Below are 12,993 nucleotides of genomic sequence, written 5' to 3'. Positions count from 1 at the left end.
GTTTTCTCCAAATAATAGAACAGACACCATGTTGAATAGGTTAATTTAAGTGTAAAGTCAGACATTTCAGATTAGACTTAATTACACTGTTAGATTAGAACGAAAAAAAAAAAAGACAGCATTGAGTCTATAGATTTGAAACATTTGTATACGCTAGCAGTATAACTGAAATGAGACAACAGCTTGTGTTCTAAAATCTTTCTACATCTCAATGTGTTTTTACTTGTGGAAAATGTAGATCTACTTGATATCATACATGAATGAAAGGCATATCTACAATACTTTACAATATGCACTATATTTACTGGAGATGGTTTGTTTCTTATAAATTATTTTTGTTGATGAAGAAACTTGGAACTATGATGGAAAGAAAAACCTGAACCCTCTGCTTTTGACCTTATATGTGGTTTTATCTCTTATCACTGTCTTGGAACAATCTATGTATTTTAGTATATGCTTTGCTTGCAGTTCTGTATTTGCAGTGGTTTCGTGAAATATTAGCCTATAAAACTTTGTTCAGTATGTGTCTATCTTTTCTGAATCTACTGTTGCCTTCATTGATGGGTAATCATCTTGACCATATGAGTTTGAAATCCCTATATTGAGAAACTGTTACGTTCATTAAGAAACTTTCTAATATATAATTTGTGTATACACCAAATGAATGGAAACATTGATAGAATCCTTCAAGTATTCTTTTGAATCAGGCTGTAAATAGTCTGACTTTTCTGTAGTTGTATAGTATCCGTATTTAACATCTTCTGCATTTTCATATCCCTTCTTTATACGTCTTCATTTTGAACTTGAATGTAAGAAATGTACTTGGAGACTACTATACAATTTAGTTGATTTATCTGAAGATCTTGAATATGCATATGTGTATATATTAGTTAATTCTTGAAACACTGTTAAATTGTTCTCGGGAAAGAGTTTTAGATTATACCAAAGCATCGGCCTGCCATCTAGTGAGTAACATGGGTATTTGTATACAGTTACCGTATTTGTATGTCATATTTTCCAGAAATTTGTTTACAAGTGTCCAAAGAAAAGCTTTTGACTAGTGATCAGTGTATGCTTTTAAAAGCGCTGTTTGTATTATAGTGAAGTACAAGATCTACTATAGAATCTGTTGATATATTCACATTCGCTGTGTACTCTTAACATTTTGTAGATACTAGCAAGCCTAACTCCACCACTTGAGGATTTGGGGTGTAGATTTCTCGGAGCATCCTGCAGCCTTGATCATCCTGCAGCCTTGATCATTCTGTAGGTTAAAACTAAAGATTTTCTTAAATGTCCTGTTTCGAAACAAATAGGGAATAGTTGGACACGTGTTCATAGACTCAAAAGTGTCTTGTGGAGAGGCTTACTTTTCCTAGTCACTGTAAATGGGCTGCACTGTAGCACACTTGCATAACTGTGTTAAGACACAGTGGAACAATGCATGTTGGCTTAATAAATATTTGAGTCTACAAAATGGCATATATAATTATGACTAATATCGTGTTGGTGTTTTTTGTTTAACATGTAATTTGTTTTTTTAACAGCTTCTTCATATTCATGAAACTTTTCTGGAGTGTCACTACAATTGGGAACTAGTCATCTGGTCGATTTCTTTAACACTTTTTTTATTGAGATTTGTTACACTTGGTTCAGAAACCAGCAAAAAATATAGCAATACCTCAATATTGTTGACTGAGCAGGTGAGCACAAAAGCTTTTGGTCAGTATGTTCTTAAATAATCTTTTATGTGCCTAGAAAATTGTACTCCTAAATCATTTACTGCAGAACAGTCTTCCCAGGGTTGCCTATTGTGACATTTAATCTCTTACTAGACGTGCTACTAGGAGAAAATTATAAATATATTAATTCCCCACCACCATATGTAGATTCAATAAATGCAAACAGTGCAAAAATGTTTTTGCAAACATAATTAGAAAGGCTTTATTACAACAGCCAAATGACTTGCAGATCAGAGCGCATTGCAGAGTTAGCCATGGTTTGTATACACGCCATCTTCATGTGTTGATTTGTATAGTCTTTAGCGTTTACAAATGAAATTCTTCCAGATTAGACAAATACAAGTAACCATTATTGTACTGTCAGTTGGCCTTACAAATTAACTGTAAGCACGAGTTATCCTGGGATAAGATTTGCATACTTGCCAACTCCTGAAATTCGGGTCGGTCTCACAGACTCCCGGGAGAGCTGATATATCCCCCGCATCCTGCTACTGCATACCAAAATGCAGCGTTTTGCCGTGAATCGCGTCATTTTGCCCCCTTCCCCCTGCAAAAAACGGCAATTCCGTCGCAGGGGGCGGGGCCAAAATGACGCGTTTGGCCGCGCCCCACCCATGCCACCCTCCAGTCACGCCCCTTCTCCCGGAAACAAGTTTCCGAAAGTAGGCAAGTATGCATAAGAAATAATTTTACTATAGGAATGCCTATAGAAAATCTTCACGTCATTCAAGTCCATGGTCTTGTATATGCATAGCAGATTGTTTTATGATATGTTGGTGAACACTTTTTTTTTTTTTTTTTTTTTTTTTTATGATCTCTTCTTAAATGTTCTCCTTAGAGGGAAGAGAACAGTCTGTGTAGTAGAAAAATATTTATATGTAGTTAGTTTTTTTTTAATGCTATGTGGACAGGAAAGGTGATTGGACAGTGGGATGCATGTTTATACTGTGGTTGCAGCATGAAAATATTGAGCGTCAATGAGAGAACCTTGTTTTCTGAGCAATACATGACTAATTCTTACTGTCAGTCAGTTTTACAATATTATGTCTTTCAAAGTTGGTTGCATTAAGCTGGGTACACACTACACTGTTTTCGTCCAATAATCGGCTCAAACAGCCGACATACGACCGCTCTTTCAAAAGTCGGGTCAGTGTGTACAGTTACACGATGGTCGAAAGTCTGCCCAAATGGACGATTATCGCCTCATTTGGTTGGTCGTACCGTTTAATATTTTCGTTCCAATCTCGTTTCTGCTGTGTAGTGTGTATAAACTTCCGACAGATCCACGACAATCCTCCGTTACTTCCTCGACCTGGGGGTGTGTGTATGTAAATTTTTATGTCAATCACAGTCCCACATGGTGTGAAATCCGCACATCACTGTGTTTTGTATAGATGTGTATTGCACCTATCTGGCTGTAGACTGTTACACGTGTATAAAGCACGTGGGTTATTACCCTTTGGATGTATGTTGGCCTTGTCACCGTTAATTCTTGCTTCTGACAAAACAATAATCATACGTTTGAAGGACTTTATGTATTTCATTCTACTGTTACATGAACCAATGCAAACAGGTACATTACACGACTACACATGCTACTCACTTTTTTTTAATGTTTTTACTGATTCGCTCCAGTCTCCTAGCTTCTTTATTTTTAAGGTCCGACCAACTCTTCAGGACTTAGAATTTATTTATTTTCTTTCCAAGTTTACGTGTACAAATGGGAATGAATGAAGGGACAGTGTAGCCTTCTGTTTTTAAGCTATTTTGGGAGTTAACTATAGTGCAGGGTCCGCCCCTTTATGCTAATGTCTTCGGTATCTCGTACATTTCCCCGCAAATGTCGCTGCAGTGTGTACGGAATTTAAATAATTGTTCACGACAACATGGCTGTAAAAAGTCGCTAAAGGGACGTCCGCTCTTCCCTTTCTCATCCTAAACAAGGCTAGTGTGTATGCAGTCCATGGACCGAGCGATCGGACCATCGGTCGCATGTAAAATCGCTCGGCATAAAAAGTTGATCGAAATTTCTGTAGTGTGTACCCAGCTTTAGTTCGTATGTGCCAAGAGTGAATAAAATTCCATTACAAAGGAACTGTATGGAAATATATAAACTAATGCAAACAAGATTCTCTGCTGCAAGAAGATAATTTTAAAGTGTTAATTGTTTTATTCTGCTTTAACATGAAAATCAATACATGTAACCACAGAAGAGATTTGTTGCACAGAGTTTTTTCTTTATCCACAATCTGTCCATGGCTCACAAATTGCCTCTCCCTGCTCACAAATGTGTACATACTACACTGTGTGTGTGTGTGTGTGTGTGTGTGTGTGTGTGTGAATATTGCAGTTTGTCATTTAAAAACAGTGTCTTACAGTAGTGCCCATATGTGTTTTTGATTGAGTGCAGAAAAAAAAGTGTAAACTTATGTACTGCAATTGACCAAATGTGTAGTGTAACCTGACACCATGTAACTTATTTCCTGTGTCAAATAGATTAATTTGTACTTGAAAATGGAGAAGAAACCAAACAAGAAGGAAGAGCTGACACTTGTCAACAATGTCTTAAAATTAGCTACTAAGCTGTTGAAAGTAAGTTACTGGTTTAAAATATGCACAAGTCCTTCATACTAGAGAGCAAGCTCACTTGATCAGGCCCTCCATACCTTTTGTTTTCATGCCTGTATAATAATAATAATAATAATACGGTTTACTGGAATCATGCTGTATTATTTCTCTGTATATATGCATGCCAATGCAAACATTGAAGCCGGTTACTAATATTCTGTTACTGGCATGTGTTTGTTTTATTATTTTTTTTCCCATCATTTGGAAGGAACATGTTATATAGATATAAAAATAGATTGAAATACATTTATTTATCTAATATGTATGTATGTATGTGTGTGTGTGTGTGTGTGTGTCAATCTGTCCTGAAAGCTTGGACTGTAAAATGAACTTGTCTTGCTTTGTTTTCAGAATTTGAAACGGAGAACAAGGTTTATTATGGCAGTGCGCAGACAGCCAATGAGTTTTGAGGAAATAAATTTAAATATGCTACAAAATGTATTGGCAGTCAGTGCACTACCTTAATAAACACTGTTCTCTGCTTCCAAGTCACTAATAGTTTAGCAGCAGCACCTCCCTATAAAACTTAAGATACTGGTATAATTAACTTATGAAAATGAGTTTATAGCCATACTAACAAAATCTGGTTCTCGTATTTTGTTTTGTTTCAGGATTGGCTGCTTGGAGAGAATGGTTTTACTAGCATTCTATAGCATGTCTGTTCATGTTGATTGCTTTTTATATGATGAATATTGTTCAATAGACTGTCCATTAATATACCATTTGAAATTATAATTGGGCTAACCTATGTTGTGCTTTCAAATACTGTTTCATAAACTAATATTCATTTGTGTTTTCTCTCTAAGGAACTTGACAGCCCCTTTAGGTTATATGGTCTTACAATGAATCCGCTGCTTTACAATATCACCCAGGTAGTCATCCTGTCTGCTGTGTCTGGTGTTATTAGTGATCTGCTAGGATTCAATCTCAAGGTGAGAATTTTGCTTGTTATGGTAGGACAATGTTGTTAAAACAAAATTCACTGCAAACCATAAACACAAGATGGTTTTTATACTTGATGTAAACCTTGTAGACCTCATCCTGTCATTTGTAGATTGATTTATTTTTTTTATTCTTTTTCTAAATACTGTTTATTGGAGACATCGCAAGAGAAAGAACAAGAAAGACAAACCAGAAATGCTAATAAATAAAGGATATCTAGCCTTGTGTAGTACAATGTACAAAATCCACGATAGCATTATACTCCTATGAATATACCTACAGAAAATTATTCTAGATAATGTTGACAGCATTGCACATTTTAACATTAATTGGGGAAGAAAGGGGGAAGGGTGGCTAAAAGGGAGATGTCAGGAGGGGCATGGAGTAGATTGAGGAGGACATAGAAGAGACAGGAGAAGAGAAGTTAACACAGAAAAATAGCAATAAGAGGCCAGAGCAACAAGGGGTAATTCCCATCCTACAGAATCTGGTCTAATGGAGATGTTAGTGGCTGATTATTGTAAGAAGCCCAGGGAACCAAAACTTTATGGAAGGAGAAACAGAGGATCCCCTCAGGATGCTAGTGACATGTTGTATTTGGTAAATGTGCCACACCCGGTTGCAGATAGAAAGGTGTGCCAGCGAAAAGGAGTTCTTTCAAGAACATGCAATCTGGCAGGTTGCTAACCTGTGGATAAATACTATGTAGCCTAGAAGGGAGCAATTTCCACATATTCTCTTTTGATGTAAACATTTAATAGAGCATCTTGCAGTTCATTCAGAGACATCAGACCATTCTTCCTGATCCAAAGATCCTCCTAGGTCCACCTCCCATTTTAATTGGAAACACTTTTCTATCGGTCGTGAGAGTAGTGTGTTCTATAGTGTAGAGATAAGACCTTTTGAGGAGGGACCAGAAAGGAATAGATACACAAACATTATGGTCGGCCTAGCTAAAATATGTGGTTTAACAGAGTGAAAGAAGTGCCTGACCTGTAAATACTGGTGAAACTGTCCCATTGAAAAACTAGGAAGATCAGAAAACTGAGGAAAATAAGCTATTCTGGAGATGTTGAGGAGGAGAACTCTAGGCACGGCCCAGCCAGAGAACATTTGAAGGGAGAGGCCTGACTCAAAAGCAGGGTTGGACCACAGGGGGACCATAACAAAGCAAGATGGGGAAAGGGTGGTCATCCTATTACATTGTGACCATATGGATAGAGAAAGGGTGAGCACAGGATGTTTGCGAACAATGGCAGAGCGCTGCAGTGGAGCATATTGAGGAGCCTCCCGGCAGAGACTATTCTATGTCTACCCAAACTCTGCTCACAGGGGAAGTGTACCACTGAACATACTGAGTCAATTGGGCTGAGTAATAATTTTTAAGATTAAGGATGCCAAGGCCACATGTCATGGGGGGGGCACTGGAGGAGACGGGCCCATCACATTAAAGATTTTTGCAGCATGTATAGAATTAGAGGAGGGATCTGGGAAGAACATTAAAGAGGTGCATAAGTTTGGGGAGCACATTCATCTTGACTTAGGTTACCCGATCATAAGTTTATCTCAAGGGGTAAGATCATTATTGGTACAATTAATCAGAGGGGGATAGTTGGCCTGATGGGTATTGCCCTCACCAGTAAGGTAGAGTACCCTTAAGTATTTAATGTGGGAGAAGTGCCAATGGAAGGGGTAATTAAGTTTGTCATTATAGATTTTATAGTGATCAGACCAGTGGTCGAAGTGGGTTAGTATGCGGTGGTATGTTGTACAGTCAGTTCTCCTACTGCCTTCATTGTAGCACTATAAAATTCCATTCACTTACATTTTCCATACTGTCACTAAATTTCCACTTCAACCACTGGTTCATATATGATTGTCATAACAATTGTTTAATATATGCAGCACCTTCTAAACAGCATTATAGGCCCCTGGGCAAAGCAGTGCACTGTGGCCCTACCTACACAACCACTCACTGGAATAAAAATTTGAAGCCACTGTCGTGTCATAGCCTTCAAACTTCATTGCCCTCCATTTAATTTCTTTCATTATTTACGTTTAGTAGGTAGCAGGGGGAGGCAACTGACCTGGACTGTTAACCAACATGCATCATTTTTTTAAGCCGTAAAGTTCTTCTAATATGTTTTTGTCTTGCTTACGTACAATTAATATGTGTATGTCATCGTCAAGGTCAGGATATTCGCAATAGCAAGGCGATATGTACAGATAACAGCTGATACTGAGGTGACTAGTGCACCTAAATGTTTTAATAAAGAGCGTTTGAAGGTTCTGAATAAATCTGCTGGAGTAATATATTGAAAATTTGCCAAGCCTATGGGGCCGCCATGATCGTGGGGCCCCTGAGCAACTGCCCAGCGAGCACATGAGTTAAGATGGCTCTGAATATATGCAAGTCAGAAGATAGTTTGTGTAAAGCGTTATGATTTCACATGGAGAATTTCTAAGACATTTTGTCATATGTAAAAGTGAAGTTTGTTTTTTGTTTATTTTGTGGCAAAACTGCAGGATTTGTACTATTATTGATGCTCCTATTGCTTTCCATTCCTTAAATACATATATGCGCACATAACATATAGTATATTATAGTATTTCTGTAAAGCATTTGTAAAAAAAAAAAAAAAAATCTTTCTGCTTCAATTTGTGGTTTTATTACATATTTGTAATATTTTTTGCCTTTTCATTCTAGTTATGGAAGATCAAATCATAATGCTGAACAGAGGGCTTTTTCTACAATTTGGAGCAAGATTACTGTTTTTCTGACAAAATATAAGCTGCCTCACAGCGATGACTCTGCTTGTGTTCAGAAGCTGAGGCCTGTGGCAAGACATGGTTTTCAAAACTGAAGTGTTTACGTGTGACTGACTTGTGCAATTTCTTTATTTATTTTACCTTGTCAGTGTTTATTTTTATTCTTTCTATTTTAGTTTTCACCTGCCTAAGGTGTCTGAGCATATGCCTTAGTACATCAGGGGAAGGCAATATGGGCCTCTCTGAGCATGCTCCACCAACCAGTGGATAGGCATCATTTTGCCTGATTTATGATACATGTGTTTTTTTTGGGGTTATTTTTAAATCATTTTGAGAGGTTATTTTTTTCTCTCTTGATGGCACTTGTTAATATAAATTGGCAGGGATGGATTAGAAAAAAGTAGGGAGAAGAAAGAAATTGGACAGTTATTTAGAAGTCTTTACTGACTGAGGAATAAAGCCTCCAAACTCCAGTGTTTTCTTAAAATGATTTTGTCAACTGGTTGTAAAGTTGCAAATTGCTTATTTTACTTTCAATATATTTAAAGATGAGACACATTATGAAGAACTTATTAAGCAACAATGGAATCTGCGTTATTGAATTTTAAAAAAATGGATGTCATCAAAAGTAATATTTAATTTACAGTTATTATTCAGTAACAGAATAATCAAAGCAGTTTTTTTTGTTTTTTTTTTAAAGGACATTTGGGTTTGTTTTGGATTAGTCCGTGTAATGATTTGGTTACAGAACCAAAATGAGGTGGTTCAAGGGAGCAATCACCATTATTTATTTTTAAAATTCATTTACATGCTGTTGGGTCAAAGTAGTCTCCAGTGTCCTAAAAGAGGGTAACCTGGGGAAAAAAACAGTAATGTTAAATTGTTCCATTAATTCATCCTGATAATCTCCAGTTAGTCCTGATTACTCATGGGATTTCTCTTTGTTCAAGTTGTAATTGTGGTAAACAGATAGTAAATAAGAGACAGAGTGCGTAAATAGGTCTAAAGGTGCCCATACACAGAATCGTCAGGTGGCATTTTTGTTTCTTTGTCAAATTTGGCCATACACATGTATGGCTTAATCTTAAACTTCTGACAGGACACCATTAGTGTGGTCCGACTGCCTCTGCCACCCTTCCCATGCTCATCTTATTGTTCCCATCAGATGTAGATCAGAATCAACAGCCATATTTGGCACATACATGCAGAGATTTGTGACCTATTAGGTTTAAAATTGCCTCATTGACTGTCCATATCACAGCATCTATGGGAACCTTTAATTGCCAAGCAATTATTTTTAATATAATTATTTTAGCTTCAGAAGAGCTTAAAAATTGTTTATTTTCGATTCTCTATGTTTTAAGCCAGCCACACAGGAGGCTTGCCCTTCTGCTTGGCTCAAGTGCTGAAGGACAAAATCCATGTTCAGTCCCAGAACACAAAGATGATCAAATTTGAGCGACTAGTTGTCAGCATACTGCACAGACAGACGGCCTTCATCTGCTGAATATCGCCGGTCGATATCACTGCGTGTATGGTATGACCAGCATTAGTAATTGGAGATTTTGATCTATACCAAATATCTTGTACAAATGCAGTTAATTTCACATTATTTTAGTTTATATGAAATCTTTGTAGGGTTTTGTTTTGTTTTTTTTAACTGCCCATAAAAAAAAATAGTTAATGTGTGATAATCCCCCTTAAACCACCTTAAACTGAGATTATAATGTGTAAACGTTTAAATGTGTGCCTCAAAGAAACTGCTAGTGAAGCAATAATTGTACAAGGCTACTATTATGTAGGATTCTATGTTCTAAAATGTGCTTATGGCACATTAAACACTTTTTTTCCTGTTTGCAGTACTGTGGAGTTGCAGATGAGCACCTTTTTTAATGTTACATTTATATGTATTCTTTTTATTTTAATTCAGTTTCATTATGTTGAACAGTTTTGTTTTACGGTAACAAGGTAATTCTGTCCAATGCCATTTCACAAGTTTGTGTTGTACCATATATGCTAAATGGCGTCTTGCTATACCAATGCCATTCCAAAAATATGCAAGTAAGCATTCTAACATACATTTCTGTATTTAGGCCTAGAGATTTTTAATTCAAATAGTAACCTTTATTTGGGTAAATGCAGAATCTGTATTACTTTAAATTTGCCCCATTATAGGGTCCTGTTTTGTTTTATTCCAGACATTTTAAGAGCGAAAAATGTGGGTGCCAAAAAGTAGTAGTAGTTTGATATTGTACAGTGTTTCATCCTAAATGTCCCCATTTGTAAAAGTGAATTTAAGTTTCAGTAAAAGTGTTACATTTTCTGTTCTGCAGTATTCTCTTTAAATGACTTTGAATATGGGGTCATTAATTTCTGTATGATGCTATAATTGTGCCAGCATTCAAAAAGCAATACCAAGCTAGACATATAAATGTAGTTAGGAGTATAGAACTGATGAATGATTTTAAAACAAACCACAAAAGTTGATATTTTAACAAGAACTGATCATTGTCATGTATTTAAATTGTTGTACAAAATACACATGTGCTGATATAAGGGTGATATCTGTAGATGCTGGGCTATAGAAAGATTTCATATGATCTCAATTTGTGGCAATCCTTGTCTCTATCATTGTAACTTTAATTTGCGTGATGATTTCGGTCTTCTTGTACATTCTGAGCAATGTGATGAAGGATAACGAATAATCCTTTGCTATATACAATCTCTAGGAGAATATAGATGGCTCTTACTTATCCTGCCCTCTTCTGGATAACTGTAGTGGGTCTTCTGTTTCTGCCTACCTTTCTCTGCTACATCAAAAACGTCCTTGAGTTTGAATTGAGCAGCATAAATAACGTTCACACTACTCTTCAAATATGATACAAGACGATGCAGCAGAGGGCATAAGTTTCAGGACAGGCAAGTTCCTGCATGCTCTCTTTTTGCCCACTGAACCCCTAAAATAAAACTCCACAAAAATGGAGATGGCCTTTTAATGAAAGGGTGCTGCTCTAGGCAATAATATAAACAAACTGCTAAGGGAACATGTATTTAGCTCTACATTGCAAACAATCTTGTAATGTAAAGAATTTACAATTTTTACTAATATTTTATACTGACACTTTCAAGGAAATGTGTGCTTTGGTGAACAATTTTTTTTTTTTTTTTAATATCTTTTATTCTATTTACTCTTAATTGAACCAAACAAACTAAACAAGATAGGACTGGGTGCAGTTTACAAAATTAACCTTTTTGGATTGTGTAGTTGGATTAGAAAAGCAAAAAGTCCACAAATAGACATTTCCTTTAAGATGCAATCAACTAATGGACCTATATGATTATTGATAATGATGAGAGCAGATATTTGCAATGATTGCATTCTGAATTATTTTGTTCCATGTTTCTCATGCACTTCAACCTCGGTAAAATATTTTGCCAAGGTGCCCCTCCCCCTAACTGGAGCTCTCGGGACTTCTACTTTTCCCAGGACTCACCAATTAGTGCAGAAGCTATAAATCAATTAACCATCCTTAAATTGCAGTATAGGGGGGCGTGTGAGCTAGGAGGACCAATCACATGCAGCAATCACCTCCGCTTTCATCCGGGATGTTAAATGGAATGTAGGGGCAAACAGGAAGAACTGCATCGAGCAGACCCCGGGGCTCTGATAGGGGCCCTTTAGTAAAATCTTTTACTAAGTAGTAGTGCAGTGTTACTCAATTTTTACGTATAAATTGAAAGTTGTAGCAATAACACAATAGCAGGGCTGTGAAAGAGCATTTGAGACTATGTATTGCTTCCAGTAGTTTACAGTTTGTGTATGAAGGTCTTGTACTGTTGCCAACCAGTTTAAATGTTCGAGAAATTCTAAATCAAACTTTGGGAAGCTGTTTTTGGCAAATGTTTCTGAAAGCAAAGTTGGTAATCCTATGTACTTTATAGGCTGACTATCCACTGACGTTTTTTTAAACACCAGTGATACTGCACTCGGTGGTTAGCAAGCACTTTACAGTTGGGGGTGTGGGTGTCTGTGAAGGGCATTCCATTGGCCCTGTGTGATAACTTGTGTCAACCCATGTAATCGGAGCAGGACGCTTTGGAAAAAGTGCAATGCAAATGCTCCTGACAGCAAGTACAAATGCTAGAGGGTAGCATTACCTGCTTACATGCCTTTACTAGTTGTACTAGTTTTATGCCAGTAAAAGCATATATTCTGACACCAGTGGGTAAGGGCCCTGATAATTCTGAATACAGATGTATATCTGTGCACAATATATTAAATAAACACTGCAACATACATTTTTCTATTGTAACTTGTTAATGACCAAAGTACATTGTGATTACTGGAAAGAAAAGTTTGGCGACATGCTGATTTTTTGATGTGCTGCATTTCTTTTACGTGTCTGTAGTATTATGATTCTTCAGAATAAACCATTTTATAAAGACATTTTTCAAAATATGGTACTCCACAGAACTACATTTTGCACAAAATATATATTTTGAAAAACAAATGTGTGAATAAACCACAAGTTAAGGAATATGCTGTCAGGTTTTAATGAAATAAAAATATGAACAAATCCACTTTCATTATGTCATTGTTGTTTGTTTATGGAAAAAACTTTTTTTTTTTTTTCCAGAGGTCATGAAATTTTTAAATGTCATTTTCTAAATGGTAACCTAGTCTAGAGTAACACCCATTTTTATTTAGCACATATTAACACATTGTTCACTAAAGCTTTCACAAACGTTTGCCTAGCATGTTACTTGTATGTATATGTATGTATGTATGCGTGTGTTTTTTTTATTTTTCCTCTTCACATATTTGCACTAGTTATTTCGGCTTCTATACTTTTAAGATTTTAATGGATTCTCCATCTAAAGAGAAAATTTAAGTACAGTGCCATGAAAAAAA

At 36.4% G+C, this 12,993-nt stretch overlaps 1 protein-coding gene across 2 annotated transcripts in view; it reads left to right on the top strand.

Moving 5' to 3' along the window:
* PHTF2 (putative homeodomain transcription factor 2) overlaps positions 1 to 12,668 on the top strand; it is a 111,467-nt gene extending 98,799 nt beyond the window's left edge. For both annotated transcript variants that reach the window (XM_075208724.1, XM_075208723.1), the window contains 4 exons: positions 1,548 to 1,703; positions 4,239 to 4,334; positions 5,177 to 5,302; positions 8,020 to 12,668. In XM_075208724.1, the coding sequence (XP_075064825.1) occupies positions 1,548 to 1,703; positions 4,239 to 4,334; positions 5,177 to 5,302; positions 8,020 to 8,040 (399 nt within the window). In that variant the 3' untranslated portion in view covers positions 8,041 to 12,668. The remainder of the gene's footprint in view (positions 1 to 1,547; positions 1,704 to 4,238; positions 4,335 to 5,176; positions 5,303 to 8,019) is intronic.
* The last annotated feature ends 325 nt before the right edge of the window (positions 12,669 to 12,993 follow it).

This window comes from Mixophyes fleayi, chromosome 4 (assembly GCF_038048845.1).
Source record: "Mixophyes fleayi isolate aMixFle1 chromosome 4, aMixFle1.hap1, whole genome shotgun sequence".
In the NCBI taxonomy this organism is placed as follows: domain Eukaryota; kingdom Metazoa; phylum Chordata; class Amphibia; order Anura; family Limnodynastidae; genus Mixophyes; species Mixophyes fleayi.
Note: the sequence above shows the minus strand (reverse complement) of the source record. Positions and strands in the feature narration are given on the sequence as shown.